The sequence below is a fragment of the Mustela nivalis genome (assembly GCF_964662115.1).
Source record: "Mustela nivalis genome assembly, chromosome: 17".
Lineage (NCBI taxonomy): Eukaryota > Metazoa > Chordata > Mammalia > Carnivora > Mustelidae > Mustela > Mustela nivalis.
In genome coordinates, this window is record NC_139036.1 from 15,171,942 (window position 1) to 15,199,740 (window position 27,799).

The window sequence follows — 27,799 nt, forward strand, 5'->3', positions numbered from 1 at the left end:
TACAATGAAATAGTTCTACGTAATTCCTGATGATAGAACTCAATTTCTTTTATTTTTTTAAATTTTTCAAATTTCTTACTAGAGCGAGCACAGGTAAATAGGGGGAGGGAGATGCAGAGAGAATCGTAAGCGGGCTCCACACCCAGTGCAGAGCCGGGTGTGGGGCATGATCTCATGACTCTGAAATCATGACCTGAGCCAAAATCTGGAGTCGGATGCTTAACCAACTGAGCCACTCCAGTGCCCCGATGGAACTTCCATTTCTTAAGGTGTTTCTGGTTCTGATGTTCTGATGGCATTTGTCCCAAGTTGTTGGTATGTAATTTATGGAAATGAGCCCCCCTTCTTTTTTTTCCCCCTTTCTTTTTTGCTATCTTGGTCTTAAACCTTTTGTTTGTTTGTTTGTTCGTTTATAGATTTTATTGATTTATTTGACAGTGAGAGAGGAAACCCAAGCAGGGGCAATGGGAGAGGGAGAAGCAGGCTTCCCGAGGAGCAGGGAGCCCAGTGCAGGGTTGATCCCAGGATGCTGGGATCATGACCCAAGAAGAAGGCAAACGCTTAACCTACTAAACCATCCAGGTACCCCTTGGTCTTAAACCTTTAACAAAATTTATTTTTCCCGTGATTTCTGCCTTCCCCATATCTGAACAGAAGCTCCTTATAAATGACTGGGTGTTTGGGAGCCGACCACAGCTTCCCTGGCTGGAGTCAGGAGCCCAGGAGTTAACACATGGTCCTGTGCTGGTTACTTCAGGCTCAGCTGGAAAGGGAAGAAAACTGGCAGGTTGAGAGGGAAAGTTTGGAAGGCAAAGCACACACACTGCTCAAAAAAGCAAAAACAAAACGAAACTTAGGTTCTGGAAATAGTACAGGGTGGATGCTTGAGGGTGGAGTGTGTTCAGGCCTGGCTTTTGGGAGGACGTGCCTGACAGATGTTTGCTGGGAGAGGAGATATTTAGGTGTTGACAGCCCAGTCCTGAGATTGGGACGGGGGAGAAGTTTTAAAATGTGAAGAGCAAGGTCTGAGGTCCACATGGACAAGTGCGACGGAGCCGCCCACGTCCCTATCTTCAGTTGGAGCCGCCTGGGAGAGCCTTGAGTGCATGCAGCCGGGGCTGGGGTCCTGCTGTCTGCTCCCATGTCACCAGCTTTTCTCATGGCCGGAATTGGTGGTGTCCATTTCCAGAGTCTCCCAGTGAGGTGCATCACCTGATTGGCCTAGAAAATGTTTTCGTGGAGGCGCCTTTGGTGTTCTTTCTCCTGTCGGGAGTTTCTTCTCCCCACATCTCCCCATTCTCACCGTGTGCCCATCCTGAAAGCCGCTCTGGTCTATGATAGCTTTCAGAAAGTGGCAGGCAGCCGTTCCAATTATACGGGCTTTATATATTTTTCTGACTGTAAGAAATGTTTTATTACCTTTTCCCTTCTTAAGGCCAAAACATTTCAAAGAGAGTGCTAACAGATGTCTTTGCAAGTTGAGCCTGTTAGAGAAAACCCCTGCCTAGGTCCGCAGCCCTGGGTTCTCCGTTGTTTGGAATTCCTTTGCCAGCCTGTGTCTGGCATGGCAGAGGGCACTCCGGCCCTTGATCAGAGGAATTGGTGCCTTTTCTTTGCCACTAGAAGCCCAGGAGGCTTGGTGGATGCCCTGGCTGAGCCTCATGGCCTCCCCCTGACCTCTCCAGGGGAGGACACTAGGCTCAAGATGGCTGGGCTAGAAGGGCAGCAGAGCCTGGGGCATTGTTTCTCCCTCGGGAAATTTTTTTTTTTTTTTAAGATTTTATTTATTTATTTGACAGAGAGAAATCACAAGTAGACGGAGAGGCAGGCAGAGAGAGAGAGGGAAGCAGGCTCCCTGCTGAGCAGAGAGCCCGATGCGGGACTCGATCCCAGGATCCCGAGATCATGACCCGAGCCGAAGGCAGCGGCTTAACCCACTGAGCCACCCAGGCGCCCCAGGGGAAATTTTTTTTTTTTTCCTCATTCTAGTTCTAACCATTTGAGGCCTTTTAACTAGGAGGACCATGTGCTGTCATGCTTAGAGCTGCTTCCTGACCTGGAGGAGGGTAACAGAGGACCTCTTCAGCGGTGGATCCCTGCTCCTCCTGCTTCTCGGAGGGTGGGATGATCATACCTGCTGCGCAGCAGATGGAGGGACAAATGGAACTGCCTGGTGGCCCCTGGGCATTAAGCACACCTGAATGTGACTCCTGATTCTGATGAGTATTTGCGCCATAAGTTGGCCGATGCTCATTAAAAATCAAAGGGTTCTTTTTTGCTTTCTGGGGCCCATCCCATCTCTGCCAGCGGCGAATGTTGCTGTGAATGAAAAACTGAACTGAAACAAATGTGCAGGTCACCGTGAAAATCTTTATCCCTGTCCTTTGACAGGCTTTAGAGGGTTTATGAGAGGAGGCCGGATCCGTGGGGAGATGGAATATGGCCACCTTCCGCCGAAACCCCATTCTGCGGATTTGGATGGAGACAGAATTCTTGGCATAGTTAAGGCTGGAGTGGAGGCCATGTTCGCCATAGCAGATGTATGGGTTGTCACCAGGATGAAATTGTATGAGCTGTCTCTTGTTTGTATGGTCATATGTGATAAGTGATCATTGCGTTTCCTGTGGCTCTGCACCCCCCGCCCCCCCCACCACCCTAACAATTTATGTTTACTTAGTTATTTTTTTGATGTTCCTGTTGCCTGCCTGAGGCTTTAGAGGAGGAAGGAGGGGACCATCGGCTGTTTCCCTGGCAGAAGCAGCACAGCAGCTTGATGTAGAGAATGAGGACCACTGCAGGAGGAGGGAGCAGGGACTATCCCCCATCCCCCCACACCCCGCAGAGAACTGCTTTGGAGGAGGAGACCTTAGTCAGCTTGACCTCGTGACTTGAGGTCCTCCTGCGCCTCATCTCTACCTTACTGGAGGGTTTTCATGAGCATGAAGTGAGGTAGAGTCTGGCCCAATGCTGCTTTGGGTGCTCCACAGCCAGAAGAGCCAAGAATTTGTCCAGCAGGTGGGAGTGGGAGATGGGCAAGGGGAGGGCGCTTGCTTTGTGTCCAGACTCCAGCTGTGCTGCTCTGTCTAGGGCAATCCCCGAGTCTTTTGGACCTCAGTTTTCTCATTTTATAGATGAGGGATAATCTGCATTACCCCACCCCACCCCCCTCCCACGCCAAGCCCTCCTCAGCTTTGAAGACATAACTGCGAGAGTCATTTCTAGCAGAAACTCCTTCCTGTGCCTGCCTTCACAGCCTCCAGCCGCCAGTGGAGTTGGTGGCTCAAGCTTTGCATCCTCAGACCCCCTGTGCCCACCTCTGTCCCCTGCCAGACTGTGGCCTTCCTGAGGACAGGGACACTTTTTTCAGTCTGTTCCGTTAATTTATTCAGCACCATTTCTGTCCATGTCAGTCACAGTGTTGGGTACTGGGTGATCTCTGGTGAACAGGACAAAGCCGGTTGTCAGAGATGTGAACCTCGTGCTAGCCCAGTAAATGTTTCTTCTCTGGAGAGAGGGGATTTGCGTTTGTGGGGGAAGCAGGGGGGACTGGGTGGACCCGTTACTGTGTAACCCTGGGCCTCAGTTTTCCCCCTCTGAGATGAGGGGAGTGGGCTAGAACCAAATTTTTTTCTAGGGTTGTATGAGCTCAGGCCGGGTGCTGGAGACCTGGAAAGCCCAGCAGAGGGCCTTGGCTATGCTCTCTGCTAGAGTAGTTGGAAACCTTCATAAAAAGTCAGGAGAAAAGTGCTCACAGAAAACGTTCTGGGCAGGTAGAAACATGGTGGACTAAGGCCAGATGTTGAACAATTTCAAAGGCATAATTAGGCATCTTAGGGGCACCCGGCTGGCTCAGAAGAGTATGTGACTTGATCTCAGGGTCATGAGTTCGAGCCCCGTGTTGGTGTAGGGATTACTTAAGAAGGGAAAGAGGTATTGGTAGGCATTTTTTAGGTAAGCTACATCTGAAATGAGGGGCTTTCTTGCTCCCACAGATAATTTAAAATTTGTCAGGACCAAGTCGCCTCTGGTGTTAGGATTCTTCTGTCGCTGGCTTTTGCTGCGCAAGAAAATACAACTTAGAGCAGAGCCGTGCCAGTGGAAGTGTTTTGAAAATTAGAACAATGGTTAAAACGTTTACTTGTCTGCCAAAGGCTTGACCTCGAGTTTAGATTTTATTCACTGTTAACTTGTAATACTGATATTGTTGTAATTTTGGAAAAGGTGGATCTCTTTCCTCCTCTGGAGGCTGGGGCATATCCAGTCATCCCCGCACCCCTGATCCTGCCAGACCTCTGTATCTGCCTTTTACAGAAAGGCCAGAGCCAAGCCTCCTGCCATCCCCAGGGAGCTCGTGCTACAGGGAGTGTTTCTTTTTTTCTTTCTCTAGGTCATGGCTTCTGGCTTCTTGGACCTAAGGCTTCAGTGGAGGAAATGACTGCCCAGGCTCGTGCTCCACGCCTGTCACGGAGACTGAACCTTCGCAGGGCACGAACTTGCCCAGCACAGGAGCGTCTCTCTCTTTGAAGGGCTTGACATTTGTCACAAAGAAACGTGAAAATGGCGACTTCCTCTATCAGACGGCAAATGAAAAACATTGTGAACAATTACTCGGAAGCTGAAATCAAAGTGCGGGAAGCCACCTCCAATGACCCGTGGGGCCCGTCCAGTTCCCTGATGACCGAGATCGCCGACCTGACCTACAACGTGGTGGCGTTCTCGGAGATCATGAGCATGGTGTGGAAGCGCCTCAACGACCATGGCAAGAACTGGCGGCACGTGTACAAGGCGCTGACGCTGCTGGACTACCTCATCAAGACGGGCTCCGAGCGGGTGGCTCAGCAGTGCCGGGAGAACATCTTCGCCATCCAGACCCTGAAGGACTTCCAGTACATCGACCGCGACGGCAAGGACCAGGGCATCAACGTGCGTGAGAAGTCAAAGCAGCTGGTGGGCCTCCTCAAGGACGAGGAGCGGCTGAAGGCCGAGAGGGCCCAGGCTCTCAAAACCAAAGAGCGCATGGCTCAGGTCGCCACGGGCATGGGCAGCAACCAGATCACCTTCGGCCGCGGCTCCAGCCAGCCCAACCTGTCCACCAGCTACTCGGAGCAGGAATACGGCAAGGCCGGAGGGTCTCCAGCCTCCTACCACGGCTGTGAGTAATGGAAACACTCCCCACCCATGCCAGAGGGTGCTGGGCACAGACATGGAAGCGCTGGGTGGTGGGCAGGGTGGGTGCCCCTGGGCTAAGCCAGAGCTTGCATCTGTCCTCCGTTCTCCACTTTTGGCTGTCCGGACAACGATGTCGGTGGTCTGCACCCATTTATGGTTGCAGGAGGGTGTTGGGTCCCTCGGCAGCTCTGGCTCAGGAGTCTCAAGACCTTCCTCTGCCCTGTGGTCCAATTCAGGACCCCTGGGCAGGGCTGGAGCCCGGCGATTGGTAGGTAGGAGGAAATGGATGCTCCTTCTTGATAACCTTGTTTCTTTAATCTGTTAAATGTTGTTCTGATGCCTGGGCTGTGGGTCTCCCGACTGGCCCAGGGCATCACTCTCCTTCAGCATCCCAGGGGAGGGAGACGGGAGGTCTCTGTCTCAGTAAAAGAGGGAGAAGGCAGAAAGCTGCACAGGGGTCCGTGTGAGCAAGGCCTTCTCCTCCGACATGGGGATGAGCGTTCTTGGTGATTTGCTTGCATGGCTGGGGCTGCTCTGGGTGGGGCTGCTCTGTTTGTTCATTTGTGCATGTGGGAATCTGAGGGGTCCTTACCCACATTTGGACAAGATTTCAGGGAAGAGATGTGGAGTTTAGGGCCTGACGGAAGCTGGTCTCTGTGAGCCGTGTGGGCGTCCTGGGCATTCACGAAAAGTGGTCCTGGGAACGGGCGCCCCTCTGCTGTCCCAGGGCAGTGTCAAGACAGGTGGCCTGTGCGGGGGTGGCGCACACACTGTGTCTTCTGGCTGAAACAACAGAAGGCCCCCATACCACCTTTCTTTCTGGAATCAGTAACACTGTCGCCATAACAGCACATTTTTTTCTCATTTTAAGGAAGTTGTTTGTCGCCTGACAGACTCCCCTTGGCCCTTGGTTATTTGGTGGCTCTGTGACCAGGCCACCTATTAGTGTTTCCTGCTTGCAGGCTTCCGTGTGACACCCTACTGCCACCAGCAGCATTTCGAGAGATGTGGCAGCTGGGAGATTTGCATCCCCAAGGCAGACTTCCTGCCTCTAGGAATTCCAAATTCTTACGAAAGGCTCGAAAGGCTCGGAGAGGTTAGCATTTTTCTTGTCCTGTTTCTAGTTACTGTTGTTTCCCTCTTAGTTTGAACTGCTCTGTTGAAGCAAAGATTGTGACCTCCGGGAAACTGCCTGATATGAACTGTGACCTGCCTCTCCACCAGGGCCAGGTTGCCCCCCAAAATGAAGATTGCCCTGTAAGGAGGGAAGTTGTTTCTCTCATGTAGCCTCTCTGTCCCCCAGAAAGGCCCGCTGTGGGTTGAGTTGGTCTCAAGCTGCCTCTTTGGGAAGTGACTGCATCTGCACTGTCCCGCCATGGACAGCTGCTCTGCTCTCCACATTGCTTTTGTGGTCACTTTTTTCGGGAAGCCAGAGGACACAAAGCAGGAGCTGAGACAGCATCCATTCATTGATAGCTTGTGGGACAGTCCAGGTGCAGGAGCCTGGGGGTCCAGATTGGGCTCCAGTCACAGGTCCTGCCGGCCTTCCACTGGACTGATGATGGATGCTGCCACGGTCCCAGCTCTCACAGTTTCCGGTTCCCTCAGACCTTGAGCTTGAGCTGCATGTTCAGGGTCAGAATGTGGTCAGCGGGCTGTTGGCCACCCCTGAGCACGTGGGGCTTCGGCCCCAGCCCACACCTTGCTGCTCCCACTCCCTCTAATGGCGTGTCTCTCTCTGTGTGTATGTGTGTGTGTGTCCCTGCCCAACAGCGCCCGAGGCCTCGCTGTGTCCCCAGCACCGCGCAGGGGCCCCGCTGGGTCAGAGTGAGGAGCTGCAGCCGCTGAGCCAGCGCCACCCCTTCCTGCCGCACCTGGGGCTGGCCGCCCGCCCAAATGGCGACTGGTCCCAGCCCTGCCTCACTTGTGACCGCGCAGCCCGAGGTGGGAAGGCGGTTTGCTTTTCTCCTTCCTAGAAATGCTGGGCAGCTTGCTGGGGGTGTGCTTGTTGGGTCCAGTACAGCCAACTCTCTCCCTATCTTCTCCTGGGCCTCTCCATCCAGCCTCCTGCGGACCCAGGGCCCCATGTTCTTTTCTCCCTAGGCGCTCCCCTCTGACCATCTTTGTCACTTGCTATAACTTCTGCTGTCATTTGGCTAAGGCACGCGTGATTGCCCTTGCTTTTCCCTGTGTCCCCACGCCCAGAAAAATTGGAGGGGGCTCTGCTGTGGGCCAGGCCCAGGTGTGGTGGGGGCTGGACACCACTTGGCTTGTTGAGCCAGAAAAGTGAGATTGAAATCTAACAACACCGGGCAAAGCCGAGGGCCTCGGTGGACAGTTGATGGAAGCCATCGTCCTTGATGCAGTGATTACGTGCCTTGATGAGGACAAAATGGGATTGTTCTCGCTTCTCAATTAACTGCCATCCTTCCAGAAATCCCCATTACCGTGGTAAACAGAGAGTTAGCTGTACTGTCAATTCTAGGTCACAGTGAAGATAACCTAATTCAATGGGTAACTAAAAGTGGGGCTTCTTTTTTGACTAATTAATAATGTATGGTGGTCTGAGTCTACAACTGTTGCAGGTTAAAGTGAAAACAGATTTTTTTTCCTGTTACCTACAAGAAAATGTTCCCAGTCCACTCCAGCCCCGGAGTGGGGCCTGGCTATAGAGAAGAAAGCTGTCTGTTCTCTTATGCTCCTACAAGAAGGGGCACAGATGAGGAGCCTTTGTGTGACTTCCCCGATAAGGTGGCTAGCCTTTATTCAGCCCTGGAGACAGTTACGGTTCATTCATGCCTCATTAATATTACAGCTCGTTTGACTTGGGTGTGCAGGTGATCACTGGGTTTAGCTCTGGGGTGTTTTCCTTTGTGCTCCTGTCTTCCCCTCACCATTTTATGCGGGATTTTGTATGGAGGACCAGCCTTGCTCCATGGAGAGTGTGGATGGTCACAAGTCTGAAGGCTCACACAGAGGCCTTTCAGGTACATACCGTTTCTTCCCCCAGGTCTCTGGGGGCTGTTTTGGGCAGGCTGCCAAGATTCCCCAGGACTCCAGGGTCGAGTCAGTAACTGGGGAGTTCTGTTTCAAGTCTTGGGTTCACTGGCGGCAGGTTGGCTTTCCTGGGACATTTGTGTATTAACCTCAGGCCCACCTGCCTCAGCCTCTGTGCCGTCCCTCCCGCTGTGGCTGGGAAGGACCGCAACATGTGTCACTGGACGGGCCTTGGTCCCGTCTGCTTCTCTTCCACCGGATACCTCCCCTGCACACACACGATGGGCAGGTGGCTCCAGGTACACAGCTGTTGTGCATGTCTCTCTTCCTTTGGTTCTGGCAGAAATGAAGGATCAAAACGAGTAGGTCTTGTTTGACAATTTCTCATGTCCCAGAAGAGTTTCGGGTGGAGTGTTACACGGTGGCACCGTTTCATCCTTTACCTGGTTAATGCGTGGGTCCCTCTCCCTATCTCACACGCTGCTGGTCACCAAGGCTATTGTGGGAGTCAGGACCCTGGCCAGGGACAGCTTTCTGTTCTTCCTTGGCCCCTAACCAGGCGTTCAGTGGAAGGTAAGTGCCGATTGTACACACAGCGGCCATTTCCTTTGGACATACCTGCTTGGAAGGCAGCAGTGGGGGAGTCAGGTGGATGCTGGCCTTTCGAGAAGTGGTCTCCTGAAATGCAGGCTGCAATGTAGGGGAGACGAATTGGGGGGCACCCTTGGAACCCCAGACCCTGCAGGGGAGGCCAGGTGGGGGACTGGTGCAGACTCGGCGTGAGGGAGAGGGCAGATAGCAGATAGCTGAGAAAGGCCCTTCGTGGGAGAGCAGACTCTGCAGGGAGCCTCCTCTTGCCTCGACTGCCGCTCTGACCCACAGAAATCATAATGATATTTGAGGGGACCTTCCTTTCATGTATCCTATCCATCTGATCTCCCCGTGCCTCCTACCTCCCACTTACCTCCCACAGACATCTGTAGATCTGACCTTGGAAACCTCTCAAATTCTGTCCCTTCATCTCTAGTCCCATGACCTCAATTCAGTGTCCACTTTCCTTGATTAGTTTCTTTGCTTTTAGCCTCCCCCATCCGTGTCCACCTGGAGAGCTCCTCTAGATTCCAGGCTCTCCCAGGATCCAGTGCAGTCTTTGACATGGCAGACAATACCCCTCATGGTCCTTGGCTGGCATCTGACGGCTTAGATGTGCTGAGGTCGGCTGGGAGGGCTGCTTTCAGGCTCACTCTCTGCGGCCTGCCCTGGCTGCACTCTGGCTCCCAAGTTCCCGCATTCACTCAACAAGTGTGTATTGAGTTCCTATTGTGTTCCTAAGCACAAAGCACAGAGCCCCTCCTCATGGGAAGAGACACAATAAACCTAAGGCATGATCCAGCACGTTCTAGGACGAGGGCTCTGGGAAGCAGCCCACAAAAAACAAACGACCCAGTCGAGCCTGGGGAGGAGGGAAGGTGGTCTGCAGTGTTAAGGACGGTGTCAGAATAAGCCCCGTTGAGAAAGTGATATTGGAGCAAAGGCTGAAGGGGGATGAGAAGTGTGCAGTGTGAAGGTTTGGAAGAGCATTCTAGGCAGTGCAAAGGGCTTGGGGTGGAGTGTGTTCAGGGGTGTTTGCAGAGCGGGAAGGCGGCCCCGGGTGCGGGGAGCTGAGTGAGGCAGAGTGGCCGGTGAGGTCAGGGCAGGGGTATGACAGAGGGTGGGGTGGGGGAAGGTGGAGGGCAGCTTCTCAAACTGCCTCTGGTAGGGAGCAGCTCTTCCAATTCCTGATAGGCTTAGCCTGATACTTTATATCAGTGATTGGATGTTGTAGCAATGTTAGATTGCTCTAAAGCTTTTTGACTACTTTCTCTCACTGTGTTTTCTCCTCCAGCTGTGTGTTGGGTGGGGAAACCACCCACCTGACTCAGGTGGGTGATGGCGGGGGGGCTGTGGACCTCTTAAAGAGGAGCCAACAGGCTTGCTGGAGGACAGGATAGGGGAGGGAGCAGTATAGCACTGCTAGCTGAGCCGGTGGGAGATGGTGGCTGTGAGTGGAGCAGGTTGAATGGCGTTGGGGTGATGTTCTGGACATGTCAGAGTGCTATTGGACATGCATGTGGAGGTGTGGAGAAGGTCTGAGAAGTCTAGGGCCTGCGGGGGAATTCGGGACTGGAGAGGCCTTCAGCTCTTTGGTCTCACCTGGCGTTCATGTTTCCTTCCTGTTCCTATATTCCCTGGAGCCCCAGCTGCCCTCTCCACCCAGCGCTGGGTCTGGGGCTTGCCTATGATGGCCGCCTGTGTGATGGGTTTTTTTTTTTTTTAAGATTTATTTATTTATTTATTTATTTGACACCGAGAGAGAGAGAGATCACAAGTAGGCAGAGAGGCAGGCAGGGGGTTGGGAAGCAGACTCCCCACTGAGCAGAGACCCGGATGCGGGGCTCTGAGACCCCGAGACCACGACCTGAGCTGAAGGCAGAGGCTTAACCCACTGAGCCACCTGGGCACCCCGCCTATGTGATTTTGATAGGTAGCTGGTGCTCAGGACTGCTGTGTGAAGGGGAGGCTGTGGGGCCCAGGGGGAAGGCCTTTTGGGTTGAGAGGTCAGGGTTTGCCAGAGACCATACAGACAGGGCAGCTGGCTTGGGTCGAGCAGGCTGGGAGACAACTGCCTGTTACCCACGCCACCCCCCACGGCCCACTCTGGCTCTTTCCCCCCTCCTATGTTCTCCAGAGCTGGTTATGACATTCGGCAGACTGTGGAGAAATTGCGGAAGTTCTTGGGGCGGTGGCCTGGGGAGAGGGGGCCAGTTAGAATGATCCCCTGAGTCCAGGTGGAGACTTGAATATAAGATTGCCGCTGTTCTCTTGATGCGCACAGTCCAGAGTCAGGATGGGCCTCCCGCTCGCCTGCTCTCTCTCCTGGGTCGGCCTCTGCGGATGGAGGCTGGCCTGGGAAGGAAGGACTGCCCATCCCGGCAGCCCCCAGAGCCAGAGCCACACTTGCCTTGCTGCAGCAGGATCGTGTCCTGTGGTGCTGGGCACTCTGGATTCCTGGGCCGGAGACCAGCTGCCAGCGTTCTCATTCTTAGAGAAAGGAGAAAGCAACAAGGAAGACAGAATAGAAATGCTCTTTGACCTCTGATTCCCTACATGAATTGGAACTCACCTGAGAACCCAGAGCCAGAGTGGGCGGTCATGTGCTTTGTCCCAGGTCCCCGATGCCACCTGCGGCCACGTCTCAGGCTGTCCTGATGGGTCTGCTGTCTGGGTGACGCCTTTGGCTGATGCAGCAGCTTCCTGTGGGGTGGCTCAGCTCTGCTCCATGCCTCCTTCAGGTCAGCCCGTCTTTCAGGCTGGGCATCCCTCACACAGGCCGGCACCCCCTCACATGCCGTGGATGGTGACTCCCTGAGTGATTACTAGAGATAACGAGCCTTTTGTGTATTTGTCTTGCTTCTCTCTAGAAAGGGTTGGAGTTGCCCTCCAAAATGCACACAGTGCCAGAGGCTTAAATAGATCCAAGGAATTGGGCCGAAAGGAAAGGTGAGAAAGTAAGAGAAGGCCAGAGTCATGTAGAGGGCTGGAGAGGGATCCAAATCTGGCTTTGAACTTCTCAGCCAGCAGCACGGAAGAGAACAAGTGCTCTTGAGCTGCTGGGCAAAAGTCTAGGATCCAGATCCAGATCAGCGCAGGAGGCCAGGTGCTCCCGGTGCAGGGGAAGATCGGGGCCCAAGAGCAGCCCTCGAGAGGAGCCCTTGGTCTGGACTGCCTGAGCCCACTCTGACAGCCTGGCCTGAGTCCAGGAGAGCTCCTGGTCTCTCGGAGTGGGGGGACATCACGGCTTTCTCCCTCCCTCCACACGCTCAGCCATTCGTAAGCCCATTAGGGAGAGTCTGAAAGCAACCGTTTCATGTGTGTGGGGGGGAAGAGCCCAGAGGCGTTAGGCCTCTAGAACTCTCCGGGGATGCTGGTTCTCCACAGCAGGGGACTTCAGGGGAAAACCAGAGTCACTGCGGCCCCCAGCCCTGGTAGCCAGACTTTTGTGAGGGCAGCTAGAGCAGGTAAACACCTGTACATGTATTTTAATACAGATTTTTACATTTTAATGCATTTTAATTTTTACTACATTTAATTTTAGTACTTTTAATACATTTTAATTTATTTTATTTTTTAAAAAATATTTTATTTATTTATTTGACAGGGATCACAAGTAGGCAGAGAGGCAGGCAGAGAGAGAGGAGGAAGCAGGCTCCCTGCTGAGCAGAGAGCCCAATGCGGGGCTCGATCCCAGGACCCTGAGATCATGACCTGAGCCGAAGGCAGAGGCTTAACCCGCTGAGCCACCCAGGCGCCCCTACATTTTAATAATACAATTTAACTTAATACATTTTAAGGTATTTTAATACAGACTAGGCAGCCGAGAAAGGGAGGCCTCCGTAGGTCTGTTTTTGAAAACTTGAGGATGTGGGACTATATAATAACAATATGTTATTGTTTAAAAAAAAAAATCAAACCCAGCCAGCCTGTCCCTCCCGGGGTGTGGACTTGGAAGGGGCCTGGGTCAGCTGAGGCCTCCTGAGAGAGTGTAGGGGGAGGAGGAGGGGAGCGAAGCTTCCAGGTGCTGGGCTGGGTGACAATGCTCAGGAACCAGGTGGGGGACACGCCCAGGGCTGAGAGGTGGTTGCTGGCTGACAGCCAGATAATTGCCCAGTAGTTTCGGGGAAAGGCCAGGGACAGCCACTGAGTGGAAATGTTCCTAGCCCTCAGCGGCCTTTCACCTCAGATAGTTCTTCAGGTGGGACGGACTAGGAATCTGGTGGGAGATGGGATCCGGTTGACTTCCCTTTTGCTGGGGTAAACATGTTCTCTAAGTCGGGGACCCCTGCATCTTAGGCAGGCAGCCCGCCCCAGGGCAAAGGCGGGTGCCAGGTTAGCAGCACTAAGCTTACTCTGGAGCTAATCTCTTCGAGTGCAGATAGAATCACAGAGGAAGCTGCTGAGTAATGCTCATAGTCCTAGTCCTGTGGGGGTGGCAGCAGTGTCACTGACACCCTGTCTGAAGGTTGACACCAGCAATGCTTATTCTTGCCACGAGGGCTGGTCCTTCGTGGGGTCTGAACGTGCCCCGTGAGTCAGCAGTTGCGGGAGACAGTCAGAAGGCCTAGCCATCAACCCTTCTCTGCTTTCCCCTGTGACTGGTCCTTCTGCTGCTGCACTTGCACGAGGAGGTGGGTGGGGCACCTTGTTGATTAACCCACATCCACTCCGTCATAATGGTAAAGCTGGAATTTGAACCCAAGGTTCCCAGAACTCTGGTATTCCTACTTCCCAACAAAAAAGTAATGTTTAAATTGTTCTACAAAAGAGATGAATATACAGTGTATACCTAGTGCAATTTTAAGGTGGTTTGGCCCATCTCCTGTAATTTTTTTCTTACATTTTTAAAAAAAGATTTTATTTATTCATTTGACAGAGATCACAAGTAGGCAGAGAGACAGGCGGGGGTGGGGGGAGGCAGGCTCCCTGCTGAGCAGGGAGTCCTATGTGGGGCTTGATCCCAGGATCCTGAGATCATGATCTGAGCCAAAGGCAGAGGTTTAACTCACTGAGCCACCCAGGCACCCGCACCCCCTTACATGGTTTTTGAAAGCAGGGAAACCTCTTTAAACTGTTGGGTAGTGGGGCCCAGGTTTTAAGGAGCTCCTGTGATTGTCAGCGTGAGACTGAGACACAGCTGTCCAGATTCCTGACGGGGGACAATTAGTGAAGGATCAGTGCTGACTTGTGCCATAGAAAGTTGAATTATGAATACTATATTTGTATCTGCCCGTTTTTCTTCAAAGCCACCTTTGTAGTAGAGGTAAACAGAGTTATGAGTTCTCAGTAAGTGGAGAATGAAACAGGAAAAAGGAGGTTTAAGTCAGGGTCGCTAACAGTCACACCTCTGTGACAGTGTCTGAGTCACGGCTGCCCAGTGGCTGGTTACGAATGGTCAGCCTCAGGGGGGCATTTAAAAAATAATATAAGCAGAAATAAGGAGGACTGTCTGAAGATAGATTTCTCTTGGTATGGGAAAGTAGACTGTGTAATGGACTTACAATCGCTGTAGAGTGTGTCACTCTCTTTTATTTTGTCTTCATAGTACTTTTTACTATCTGAAATTATCACTCGATTTTCTGTGTCCCTGCACAAGAACACTCCAAGAGAAGGGCGCCTTGTGTGTGCTCAGTGCACGCTGCCCGACCCAGGAAAGGTGTTCATTAAACACTGAATGAATGAGCAGGGGCTAAATAAGAATTTATTTATTTATTTGAGAGAGAGAGAGAATGCACAGAAGCAGGTGGAGGGACAGAGGGAGAAGAAGAAGCAGGCTCCCCACTGAACAGGGAGCCCAACTGGGACTTGATCCCAGGACCCTGAGATCATGACCTGAATGGAAGGCAGAGGCTTGGTCAACTGAGCCATGTAGGCACCTCTGAACAGATGCTAAATAAACCTTAACTTTTCTCTTCTTTTCTTTTTTTTGGTGGTATTTCTGTGTGTTGTGCTCCTCTCTCTTGATATCTGCCCAAGCATGAGCCTTAGTCTCTTGGAAATTCATTTTATGGGCTTTTCCAGGAATAAAGAAATACTTTACGTCTTTGTGCAATAAGGTTGAGTTTAGCAGCAGTATAATTCATAGACACTAGTTTTTGTTCAGTAATAAAACGCTGTTCCTCTTTTCTGCCAGCTGCCTTTTCTCTTTTCCCTCAGGCACCTGCCCTCAAGCTGGCTGCCCTGAGTTTTTTAAATGTCCCAGAGCCTGGGCTACACGTCTGACCAGTGACGGCAGAACCTCAGGGATGGGCCCAGGCTTCACAGTGGGCAGAAGTTTCTGGTGATCACAGTGTGCGCCTGGGGCCGGGCACCACTCCTCCAGTGGTCTGTTCTGTGTCAGCTTTTGTGGAGCTGAAGCCTTCTGTTCCTCCCCTCTCTCCAACTGATGCCCAGTGCAGGGCCCTTTCAGAAAGTTGCCGTCAACAGGGGTTATTTGGACTTGGAGCAGCTCGAAATTGATGTTGTCTATTGAATCAGTGTCGTCTTGCTGACTGCTAGTCTCCTACTGGACTAGCTTAGTCTAGCACCCTTGACACCAGCTCACTCGGTGGTCTACTTCTCCAGTACTAACTGGTAACCCAGTGTGGATGTGAACTAAGAAACTGCTGTATTTTTCATTATAAAAGTACCATGTAGAAAGTTCAAAAAGAAGAGAAATAGCCTATAATCTTATTCCTCAAAGACAGCTGCTGTTCACGTGTTGGCGTATTTCCTTACGGACTTTGTCCCGATCGTTTTCTTTTCCAGGATTGTACCCTCGCTAATGCAACTTTGAGTCCCTGCTTTTTTGTCTCATAATCCTGTAACGGGAGCATTGTCTCCCTTCCTCCACCACCCTGTAAACATTTTAACAGCTGCACTCGGCATTCCACTGGGTGGGGCTTCCTAACTCATCCTGGCCTAATGCTGGATGGGCCTTCAGTCCTCTAGCTCACACCAAACAGGTCAGCTGTTTTCGGTGCCAGGGTACCACTACCTGGACCATGAGCACGGGGGGTTTCGAGCCCCTGGGTATGTGGTTTCGTCGTGGTCATCTTTCTGTGGCAGAGCTCACAGGTTTGTGATGTAGAAAGAAACTGAAGGCCAGATCAGGACCCATATCCCCAAAGGGCAGCTGTCCTGATAGATCCGGGTCACACGTCTGAACAGTGGTCCGTGAAAACAGAACAAATCTCATGTTTGTACTATGCAGACAATAGGACAAGATATGGTGCCATTTATAACCACATGGCGTTTGCAAAGCAGATTATTCAAAATTTTAAGTTTTTCTTTTTTTTTTTTTAAGATTTTATTTATCAGTGGGAGAGAGAGTGCACACAAGCAGTGGGGAGTGGCAGAGAGAGAGAGAGAAGCAGGCTCCCTGCTGAACAGGGAGCCTGACTCAGGGCTGGATCCCAGGACCCAGAGATCATGACCTGAGTCAAAGGCAGCTGCTTAACCGACTGAACCACCAAGGCGTCCCCAAAACATTGGGCTTTTTCTCTTGCTTATTTTGTAAGTCTGTGTGGGCCAGGGGCAGTGCTGAGTACCAAGGGTCTTACGTCACAGTCAGCCACTGAGGCCTTGCCCTTGGTGGGCTTCCCGTGTCGGAGAGACAGACACATCTAGGGTATACCAGTTGTGGTGTCTGGGAGGGGGCTGGCAGGGGGCTAAGAGCTTCTGTCCATGTGTCTGTTCGCACACTGTGCCTAGCGGGACGGGGCGAGCTGGCAGAGAAGTGGGCAGTCACTGCAGGCCGCAGGGATCCCAGTGTGATAGAGATCACCCTTCAGCTGACTCTTTACAGATCCCATGAGAAATAATACAGTTGGCAGTCTGATCTTTTCGCCCAACTTCCTGTGTGCATTTTCCATGTTGCTGCATAAGTTAGCCTTAGTTTGACAGGTTAAGCCTGGGGTAGATTACTTAACTGCTGCAAGTTTAAGTCTTTTAATTGGTAACCTAGGGGAAAGGGTAGCCTCTCCTGGATTATTGTGTAAGTTACCTGTGCTGACATAATGCTGTGCACATACTCCCTTGCACAAAGGAAATGCACTATAAATGGATCATTTACTATCATCGTTGTCACCAGAATTGCTGTTTTCAGGTTCTCACCAGTGTAAATAATGCTGCAGCAAACTTTGGGCAGAAAGCATGCTTTTAAAAGGAGTCCTTAGGGGCGCCCTGGATGGCTCAGTCCTTAAGCGGCTGCCTTCAGCTCAGGTCATGATCCCAGCATCCTGGGATCAAGTCCTGCGGTGGGGCTCCCGGCTCAGCGGGAAGCCTGTTTCTCCCTCACCCTCTCCCTCGGCTTGTGTTCCCTCTGTAGCTGTCTCTTCCTCTGTCAAATAAATAAAATCTTAAAAAAGAAATAAATACCTAAAAATAAAGGAGTCTTTAGATTCAGTGTGGTCTTCAGTGTAGAGTCACCGGCAGTGAGATGAATGGTTAAGTGTGAGAGTGTCCTTCTGTCTCCCGAAGCATTATAAATGCTTTCCGAACGGATCGTGCCCTTGTGCAGCGCCCCCCAGCAGGGGTGACTGTCCTCCGTTGACGGCTGCAGAACTTAATATGGGTACTGTGATTTGTTCTTTTTTAAAATAGTCACAAATTAATTTTTTTAAATTATATTTATTTATTTGACAGACAGAGATCACAAGTAGGCAGAGAGGCTGGCAGAGAGAGAGGGGAAGAAGCAAGCTCCCTGCTGAGCAGAAAGCCCGATGTGGGGCTCGATCCCTGGATCCTGGGATCATGACCTGAGCCGAAGACAGAGGCTTTAACTCACTGAGCCACCCAGGCGCCCCACAAATTAATTTTTTTAAAGATATATTTATTTATTTTAGAGACAGTGCATACACACAAGGTAGGGGGAGGGGCAGAGGGAGAAAATCTCAAGCAGACTCCCTGGTCATGGGGTTCAACTCTCACGACCCCAAGATCATGACCTGAGCTGAAATCAAAAGTCAGTGCTTTTCCAGCTACGCCACCAAGGACCCACAGATCATCATTGATTTCATAGATGGACGTCACTGTCAGAGTACTCATTTTAAGAGAGAAATTCCGGGGCACCTGGGTGGCTTAGTGGGTTTGAGTCTCTGCCTTTGGCTCAGGTCATGATCTCAGGGTCCTGGGATTGAGCCCCGCATCGGGCTCTCTGCTCAGCGGGGAGCCTGCTTCCCCCTCTCTCTCTGCCTGCCTCTCTGCCTACTTGTGATCTCTGTCAGATAAATAAAATCTTTTAAAAATAAAAATAATAACAATAAAATAATTAAAGAGAGAAATTCCATCTTGGTCAACATTTATGCTTCACCCTGGGCCTGCTTACAAGTTTGGGTGCCAGTGTTCACTCAACTCCACTGGGACCAAGTGGACTTCCAAGCACTGCCCCCCACCCCCTTTCTCCCAAGCCTCTGCCTGGAGATTGGTGGGTGCCTGCAGGGCTCTACCCAGAGAGTGACTTTCACCACAACAGGAATGACAGGGACTCCTGGGAGAAGAGTAATGAGATGGGATTGCTCCCTGCCCCACCTCGCAAGCTGGTGATCAGGTCATGGAGAGCATTTTATCAGGAACCCAAAGAGAACAGCACAAACTTGCTCTTTTATTTCGAGCAGAGGATGGGCTTTGAATCCCGCAGACAAATAAAAGGACTGCCTTTTGTCTCTGCTCCACCCTCCCCCAGCTCAGTCTCCAGCCTGGCCTGGGGAGGAACGTGGCCATTGTTCTGACTCAGCCCCCTTCCACCAGGGTTTCAGCTTCCGCCTCTGAACTGGGGTTCACAGCACCACTGTCTCACGGTGCTGGAGAGGAGTGTATGAAATGTGCCCTTGGAGGTGGTAGCCGTTGCTAGTTTTCCCTGGAAACCCAGCCCGAAAACAAGCCAACAGGTGTTTGGACTCCTGCTCTGTGTCTGTTAGGACGCCGATGTGGCCCCTGCATTGGCCCCTGCATCGGCCCCTGCAGAGCCTTGGGCCAGGTCAGGTTGGGAGGTGGCCAGACTGCAGGCAGGTCCACAGTGTAGAATGCATAATACTGATTACAGAGGGTCAGAGAAGGCTACCTGCTCTAAGTGCCAGGGTGAGAGTCCGTGGGGATGGAGCCAGCAGGAGTCCTAATGGCATGATCCAGGGAAGATGCGTTTGAGAAGGCAGCATTGGAGCGGACAGTTGGGATGAGGAGTTTCTCCTTTCCTGTTTGAAGAACAGCAGGAGGGGTACAGAGGCAGGAAGGAGGCTTCTAGGCCCAATGTGGAGGCTGGCAAGCTGGGTTGCCTGGGAAGAAGACAGGCTGGTGAGCAGCCTCGGGGAGGAAAGTCAGTCCTGGAGCTGAGGAGCAGTGCTTCCTTGCCCTGCATGATGAGGGTGCCCACGTCTATGTGTGCAGGCAGGTGGTGGGAAGACCCTGAGGTTGCACCGGAAAAGCCTCTGACCATGACTGGGCATCGTAGAACAACACCCGTTTAGAGACCAGAGGTCTAATTAGGATCAAGCATACTTCCTTTGAATCCTGGAGGGGAGAATTCTTAACTTGCCTTTCCCTAGCTTCTGTTGGTGGCCACAGTCCTTGGTGTCCCTTGGGCTGGCAGCTGGCAGCACTCCAGCCCCTGCCCTCCATCACGGGCAGCCTCCCCTTGCCTGTGTGCGCATGCTCAGGCACCTATGACTCTTCCCCTTCTTGTAAGGACACCAGCCTTACTGGATTTAGGGCCCGCCCTGCTTCAGGATGACCTCATCTTAGCTAATCACATCTGCAATGACCGTGTTTCCAAAGAAGGTCGTGTTCTGAGGTACAGATGGTCAGGACTTCTCTGGGACAATTCGAGGGACCCATCTCTGCCCACAACACCTACATCTGCCCCTTGCAGTGGCGGCATCACACCCCGAAGGCCTGCTTCAGTTGTGAGCTGTGCGCCAGGCTGGGCAGGGTCACAGATACTCTCTGTGGCCTCAGGCTGGACGGTCAGGAGCATTTTCAAATATAATGGACTCTCAGTGAAATGTATCCCGAATGCAGCCACTGCTCACCTGCAAAGCTACTATCCCGCCCCATGCTCCCACTGTCTCTCCCTGGGACCAGTCAGATTGCATCACTGCTCATCATAGACCCACGTCCTCCAAAGCCCCTCCACGGGCCCTGAGAACCACTTGGCTCTTCCATCATGGCCCTCTGGGCACCCTTAGCCTTTATCAGCCTCATGGCCTCTGCCCTCCATCCCGAGTATAGCTCCCGCCTATCTGTGCCCGGCCTCCTTCCCCAACCCACACTGCTCCAGTAGCTCTGAATGGCCTGCCCTGACCTCTGAACACAGAGAGCCCAGCTCTCCTCTGCCCTGGGCACTCCGTCCCCCTGCTTTCTTTATTCCCGTGTCATCTGTCCTTACAGGTGCACAAACTCCAGGAGAATAGGGACTTCCCTCAGACCTAGAGCAGCACAGAGCCTGGTGGCCACTGAGTGTTACGACTGAGAGTCTCGCAGTACTTTTAGGATGTTGGGCAAGCATAGGGTTTGGCCCTAAGACTTTGCTTTGAATTCATCTCTCTGTGAACAAGTCATTTAGCCTCTCTGGGCTCTAGTTACCTCCTCTGTGAAAAGAGTGGCATTAAAAAACGAGGCTGTAAGGGTCAGACTTGGTCTCTCCCTGGCTGAGTGACCTTGGGTGGGCCCCTTCACTTGGAGCCCCAGCCCTGGTCTGTAGGTAGGACTGAGGGTTCATCGAGATACTAGGGAGAGCTGTAGGACTATCATGTAACAGGCACTGGTCTGATGCTTTCCACAGGTTAGCCCACTGGGTCTAGGACGCAAGTACTCTGGCTCCATTTTGCAGATGAGAAAACCGAGGCTCGGAGGATCCTCTCCCTAGACGGAGGTCGCGGGGTGAGAAGTAGCGGAGCCCCAATCCAAGCGCAGGCTTTCAGACCTGCTCTCCACGCTGGGCTGTAGCTTACTCGGAAAACGCCCAGCCCAGATCAGGCTGCAGCAAAGAGACGCGGCACGCATAACCGTGCTTTCCCGGGGCTAAGTGTCGGAAACGCGCGCCCACGCATAGTCACTTGGAGTAGGCATTCAGTGGCTTTCTGGGTAGAATCACAAGAAAATGTCAACAGCTGTTTCCTCTGGGGAGAGGAATGGGGGCAGGATGAGAGGTGTGGCTCCTGCTTCCTTTTATGCTGTCGTGTTTAAAAATAAGTTACGGGCATCATCACGATCCACCCGTAAATACTCAGTATGTGTCTCCTCCCGAAGAGTAAGCGGCAGTGCCCTTATCCCACAGCCCCAGTCTTGACCAGTATCCAGTCCATACTCAGGTCTCAACCAGTGCCCAGTCCATACTCGGGTCTCAACCAGTGCCCAGTCCATACTCGGGTCTCGTCAGTTGTCCCCAGCATGTCTTGCAGCTGATCTGTCTAAACTGGGGACCCCCCTCCCACCTGCCCCTGTTCCCCTGAGGACCACAAGTTTCCTCTGACTATCCTGTCCCTTTGGTCTGTCTGCAGCAGATGGTCTTTTTCTCGTGACCTTAATATGCTAAGAGACTGGGCCAGTTGTCCCATAGAGCATCCCTAGGTCTGGGTTTGTCCATCTGTCTACTGCGTGGTATGGTGTTTGGCTCTGTCCTCGCCCTGTTGTTCTGTGAGCCCGGAATCAGTCTAGGGTCTGGTTTGGAGTCAGATCAGAGATTTTGCCCAAATTGTCCTGGGATGTGGGTGATGTCATGTGACGGGCAGAGGGTGGCTACAGCATGGGGGGCTGTGGTTTGTCCCTCTGTCGTGAATTGTCACACACACACACACACACACACACACACACTCCCTTTGGTCTGAAAGTGTTCTGACTGATGATACTGGGTGCACTTTTCATCTTGTACCTTTTTGACTTTCCCAACCATGTGTTTATATTTTTTCTCTTTTAATGTGACCTGGGGTGGTCTGAACTTATTTCCTCATAATTTGCCTCAGTTGACTGAAGACAGTCTTTCCCACTCCTCCCTGTGAGGAGGTAAGATGAAGACCCTGGAGGGTCTTCCACGAGAACAGGTTTTGAAGCCTCAGCTCGGGCCAGGCTGCTGGGTGGGGGTGGCCGAGGTTTCACTGGTAACTCAGGAAGTGGCCCATAGAGCCACAGGAAGGTGTCACCACATCGAGAAAGATCCAGTAAGCACTTCACTGCAGTTCAGTGATGAGGAAGGAACTCAGCCGGCCGGGGAACCGGTTACTGGAGGGCGGAAGCTGGCTGTGAGCTCAGTGTCCGCTCCCCGTCTCCCCCCTTGAAGGACCATGGCCCCAGTCCCATTCTCACGGAGGCCTGGGAAGGGCCAGGGTATGATGAGGTACCTATTTACAGCTTCTGCTGTGTAAGATGGGGAGTGGGAGTGCCAGACAGCTCCAGTCCCTAGGTAGTCTGGTGGTCATGGGTCGGAGCAGGGAGATGTGACCTGGGGCAAGGCCCATTTTCCGAGGAGAGCCAGCTGTGTGTTGGGCATCCCAGGCCCCTCCCACAGACCCCGTTTGTCTGCATTTTAGAGATGTGGGTATGGAACCAGAGAGGGCAGGACATTTATTTGCATGTGACCTCCCTGCTAGTAAGTGGCAAGGACAGGGTTTGAACCCTAGCATACCTGTCCGCAAACACGCCCAGGGTTATAAAAGGTGGCAGCAGTGTTAAGATCCAGATGGGGTCTTCTCTGGCCCCCGAGGCCCGGTGACCTTCCATTCTTCCCGAGGTTTCAGCTCTGCCTTGTGCGCCCAGGATCGGCCACTCACCTTGTATGGGGCTCAGGTGGCCAGAGTGCTTTATCCCAAGTCCCACTGGTCACTTACTCAGAGCCCTTGCCGGTCAGGTCGTGTTTGGAGATGTCTGTTACCTTTTTTTTTTTTTTTTTAAGATTTTATTTATTTGACAAAGAGAAACACAGTGAGAGAGGGAACACAAGCAGAGGGAATGGGAGAAGGAGAAGCAGGCCTCCTGCTGCGCAGGCAACCCCATGCAGGGCTCGAACTCAGGACCCTGAGATCACGACCTGAGCCAAAGGCAGATGCTTAACGACTGAGCCACTCAGGCGCCCCTGGCCCCTTTAATCAGTGTGACTGCAGACGCTGCATGGTGCTTTCTAGGAAGACAGCGAAACGCCCTGAGAAGTGGTGATTTCCTATTTTCCTGTTACCTTGACTACTTCGATTTCTTCTTTCGCAGTTGCCCAAGATTGCCCAACTGAAGCCTCTTTGTTAGAAAATCTTCCAGCCTTTGCTTGAGGGGTGCGTTTGGGAACCAGGGTCCCTCCTACAGCCCGGGGCTGGCGTGAACACCAGACGGGCTCGTCTCCCTGCGGTGGGAGGTATTTCTTGGTCTTCCTCTTAGCCTGTATTTGGAGGGAAAAGTTGGCCTTTGTAGGCTTTCCTTCCTCTTCAGCCCTTCCCCTGGGCTTTCTCAGCCCAGGTAACAGGCCAGAAAGCATCAAATTGAGGCCTGGCCAATGTTTCTGATTCTCAGCCTCAGCAAGCGAGGACTTTGATGAGTTCCTCCAGGTGGGATCCGTACACAGAAAGACATCTTAGTGGTTGGAGAAGGATGATGGCCTGTGTGTGGTTCTGCTAGTGATTTGCCTACGCTGGCAGTTCCCAGTCTTCCCTCCAGGAGGCAGCCGGTGGGAAAACCGTTGCTGGGCCACCTGCATTTTCCAGGAGTCCCTGTGCACCATGGACCTGCAACCCCTTGGAGCTGGGACAGGCTCAGGTTGGTCACAAGGGAGCTTTCAGGCCCGTCTCACAGGCATATCTGTGTTTACTGTCATGTATGGGAGTACAAGGGGCCCTTTCTGGGGCCAGGCTGCTGTCACGGAGGCAAGAGCGTCTCCGCGGGTGTTGCTGTGCGCAGCTCAGCTGATTCTTGGGGCTGATGGCTGTGAATTCTGCCATCTGTGGAACTGAGAGCCATACATCCGTTGACAAAAACCACAGCATTTAGGGGAATACCCTTTGTCTTTAATTTCCACATTGATGTGGTAAGCTATTTCCGCAAATGCTGGCTATGCATTATTCGACAGGCATCCGTTAAGGGCAGACAGGAACACGTCCATTTGCATTTGAAGCCAGTCTGGCCTTGCAGATGTCAGAGGACAAGGGAGGCTCATTTCTCTAGAAGGTCCCTGTTGAGAGCCCTATCCCATTCATCCCTGGCAGCGCTGAATCGGGCCCTGTGGCGGTACAGCCAAGTGGCAGCTTCCCCTGCCAGGGCGAGCCAAGATGGGGCTCATTTTTCAGAGCCCTTTTTCGGGGTATGGGATGGGATATAGGTCTTCTTTATGTACTCCCCATTTCCGTGTGGTAGTGAATGAAGGTGCCGAGTGTGCTGTGTTCGTTCTAAACAGAGAGTTCTGTGACGTGAGCTTCCAAGATCATCAGGAAGGAGGCTGGGAGCAGGCAGCCCGGTGGTCAGGGATCTGTGTGGGAGCCACAGTCAGCTGAGAAGAAGCCTCCAGAACCGTTCCCCGGTGCCATGCGGCTTCGGTCTCCAGCAGTCTGGGTGGGGACACCTTTGCCTCCAGGTACAGGAAAGCCCAAGACCTAAGCACTGTGACCCATCAGTGAGGCTTGGGCACAAAACCAGCAACAGCAAAAAAAAAAGGGGGGGGTGGCTTTTGTCTTGGTATGTTATTAATGAGCCAGATTATTAAGGTGGACTTGACATGTTCTTACCATCTAGTTGTATTTTTAAAACAAGTACTTTGGAAAAAGCAATGTGATATAACTAGCCTGGGATTCAACTTGTCTTTCATCTTTGTCTTGTTCATGGAGCTTAGAGTAGATGTGGGGCAACTGTATGCTGGTTTGTTTGTTTTTTTCCTGATTCTTTGAGTTGACAGTAAATCACAGCAAATGTGCACTGTGCTTCATGACATGGGACTGTTCTGGATGAACTCTTAACAGCTGTATGTTTTGTGTGTTTGACACAAAACTTGTGCAAGAAAGCATTGCCTTTCACAGTCTCCTGCCCTGCCCTGCCCCCTGCCCCTTACAGCCCTGCCTGGTCCTCCTATGACCCTAATTATACCTAGTCCTTTTTTCCTGTTTTGTTTCCGATAACCAGAGCCTAGCCAACTGGAAACCTCACCTTCCAGGAATCATTCCTGACCTTATTTACTTTCTCCCAAAGAGGCAGTCCTAAGCAGCAAATTTGGATTGGAGTTTTAGGTTGGAGCAGCATTTGGGTGGGTGAGTGGTAATGGTTGCGTTTGCTGGAAGGGACATAATGAGAGAAGGAAGAAAACTGATATACACTTAGAGCATTTTCAAGCAAGTACCCATCTGCCACGAAATTGAATTCTCCATCTGTCCGTCCATCCATCTCTTCATGCTTCTGTGCATCTGGCCAGTGGGTATTTGCCAGCAGCTCTGCCAAACTTTGAGGATGGATGTAATGGTGAGAAGACAGGTGTGGAGCCTCCTCAAGGAGCGTACCTTCTGGCATGATCTACCAAACGGCACGGTAGGGGAAGTGCTGTGTCGAGGAGGGGCTGCTGACCCAGCACCAGTGAGGAGGGTGGTCCAGGAGGATCAGGGCGGCGGGGCTGAGCTCTGAGAACAGAGGAGTTGGCTGGGTGAGCAGAGGGGATGGCGTGTGTAGACGCTCAGTGGGGAACCATCGGAGGCAGTGGGACCTGGCTTTGAAAATTTCAGAGAAGCCGTGGACCCTCTCCTGTGGTGAAGGCAGAGGTGGCACCGTGCTCCCAAAGTTTTGTGTCTGGTTTCTGGAGATACCTACACTCCCTGATGCACCAAAATCCCGATGGCCGTGTGAGCCCTGACGTTTTCCGTCTGGGGAGGCCCAGGCCGGTGTGATGAATGTGAACGTGTAAAGATGCCTTTCTTGGAGGTATCCTGCATCAGCCAGGAGTCCACATCTCATCCCTTCAGTAAAACTGTCTTTCCAGGAGCTGCTTGCAAGTGTTGATACTAGCTAACTTGTTGAGTTGATACTAGCTAACTATTGATAATAGCAAAAAAAAAAAAAAAAGTGTTTTTCCCAAGTTGATGCAGTTTTACATAGAAAACAAAAACTTCCGGGGTTGCTGCAGAAACAATTGGGCTTCATTTTCCCTGGTTTTTACCACCATGAGATCCAAAGTAGATTCTTAAATGTTGTGGGAATTCTGAGTGAAGTTCTTGGTCTAGCCCTGTGCTTGTATGAATGGCACTCTTTGATCTGGATGTTCAAGAGCAATACTTCTGATCTTGTAAAAAAAAAAAAAAAAAAAAAAGGTAGTTTCTCTCTTTGAAGGAGGGCAGCTCTGCAGTGAAGACAGAGGTTCTAATCCTCCCTTGCCCTGGAAGGCCACTTGCCTTGATGGCCGCCGGCCACGTGGCTTACATCCCTGAGAATCCACGTGTTGGTGTTACTGGATTTTAACCTGGATGTACTCGCAGACCTTCCCTTTACGGCGCCCATGTTGTCGGGTTTTGTGGGTGTGAGGTGGAGACAGAGTGGTCTGACCAGGTGACCACTAGCTCCAGCCTGTTCTGCGCATGTGGTGACTTTGCTTTTCCCCCACAGCCACTTCCCCGAGGGTGTCCTCTGAGCTGGAGCAGGCCCGGCCACAGACCAGCGGAGAAGAGGAGCTACAGCTGCAGCTGGCACTTGCCATGAGCAGAGAAGTCGCTGAGCAGGTTGGTGCCAGGCAGGTGGGACTGCACGCTGGGGGGTCCCTAGGTGGGGCATGGGTCACAGCAGGGACAGTGACAGAAGCAGGCCCTGGCCTCATTGTTTCCCCAGATGGGACTGGGCGTTGCCGTAGCGGTGCTCGTGCCACCCACTGCCACTACACCCCCACCCCCGGTCAGGGAGGGGGTCCTTTTTGTGGGCCAGTGGGTGAGCTGGTCACAGGGCTCCCCAGAAACACTGCTGTAGACACAGCCATGTATCGTGGTCCCTTCGTGCAAGGCATGTGGGCTCAGCCCCCAGGGAAGGCAGTTTGGAAGATAGGTCAGGAACATCTAAATGCTGAGAAACAAGGCTGGGAGGGAAAACTGCAGATAGTGAGAACCCTTATGATGTTTCGACGACGGCTGTTTGTGCAGTTTCAATTTTTTTCTCAGTTCCTGTTTTTCTCTAATAATCACGCCTGCCTTTAGCATGGAGAAGGAGGGAAAGGCGTGTTGGAAATGACCTTTCAGAGCTGTCGTCCCTTTGGTCCCAGTGATCAGGTCTGTCCCTGCTGACCTTGGGCGAGGGAGGGTGGATGGAGTCAGGTAGCATGAGGCGCTCTGTCGCCTAGAAGTGATGCACAGACGCAGATATTAGGGAGAGTTGGACGGAAGTGGCTGATCTGTGTCGCTATAACTGGAACCTCCTGAACCTCAGGGGGGTGGACAGTTTCTGTTACAGCCTCCCTGTTCACAGTAGGGAAAGCCCAGCTGTTAGATCCATCCCTGTGGATGCCTGGCTCTGTCCCAGACGGTCCAGGAAGAAGGGGCAGGAGTGCAGGGACGGACAGACAGACAGTCAGAGCCCATTTTAGTCCATAACTCATCTCTGTGATTAATCATATTTGTAATAAGTAAAATGCAAGGAACTTATTTCTGTTTCATGATGACATAAAAGCTTGGACAGCCCAGTCTTCTGCATGGGGTGACTTCGCCTTAAACAAATATTAATTAGGTACAGGTGACCCTTAAAGAACACGAGTTTTGGGCTGTACAACTCCACTTAAGTGTGGATTCTTGTCAATAAGTACAGGGCTGTAAATTTATTACCTGTTTCTTAATTTATTAATAACATTTTTTCAGCTTAGTTTATTATAAGAACACAGCATAGTCACACATACACAGAATATGCATTCGGTGACTTACTTGGGTTCCAGTCAGCAGTTGGCTCTTAGTAGTTAGGTTTTTAAGGAGTCAACATTTATATGTGGATTTTCAGGGTGGGGATTGGTTCCCCTAATGCCCGTGTTGTTGGAGGGTCAACTGTATAATGAATACTTTCTTTTTGAAATCCTGGAAATAAACATGCAGTGATAGGTGATTTGCACCCTCTTCCTGATTCCTTTCTGGGCTCTCAGGCT

At 52.0% G+C, this 27,799-nt stretch overlaps 1 protein-coding gene across 6 annotated transcripts in view; it reads left to right on the plus strand.

The window, feature by feature from the left end:
* EPN2 (epsin 2) overlaps positions 1 to 27,799 on the plus strand; it is an 82,651-nt gene that overhangs the window by 32,122 nt on the left and 22,730 nt on the right. For 4 of the 6 annotated variants that reach the window (XM_082706910.1, XM_082706912.1, XM_082706913.1 and 1 more), the window contains exons 2-3: positions 4,388 to 5,152; positions 26,290 to 26,402. In XM_082706910.1, coding sequence (XP_082563036.1) covers positions 4,558 to 5,152; positions 26,290 to 26,402 — 708 coding nt within the window. In that variant the 5' untranslated portion in view covers positions 4,388 to 4,557. Of the gene's footprint in view, positions 1 to 4,387; positions 5,153 to 6,942; positions 7,114 to 26,289; positions 26,403 to 27,799 lie in introns of all 6 variants that reach the window. The other 2 variants (XM_082706908.1, XM_082706909.1) reach the window with 1 other exon arrangement.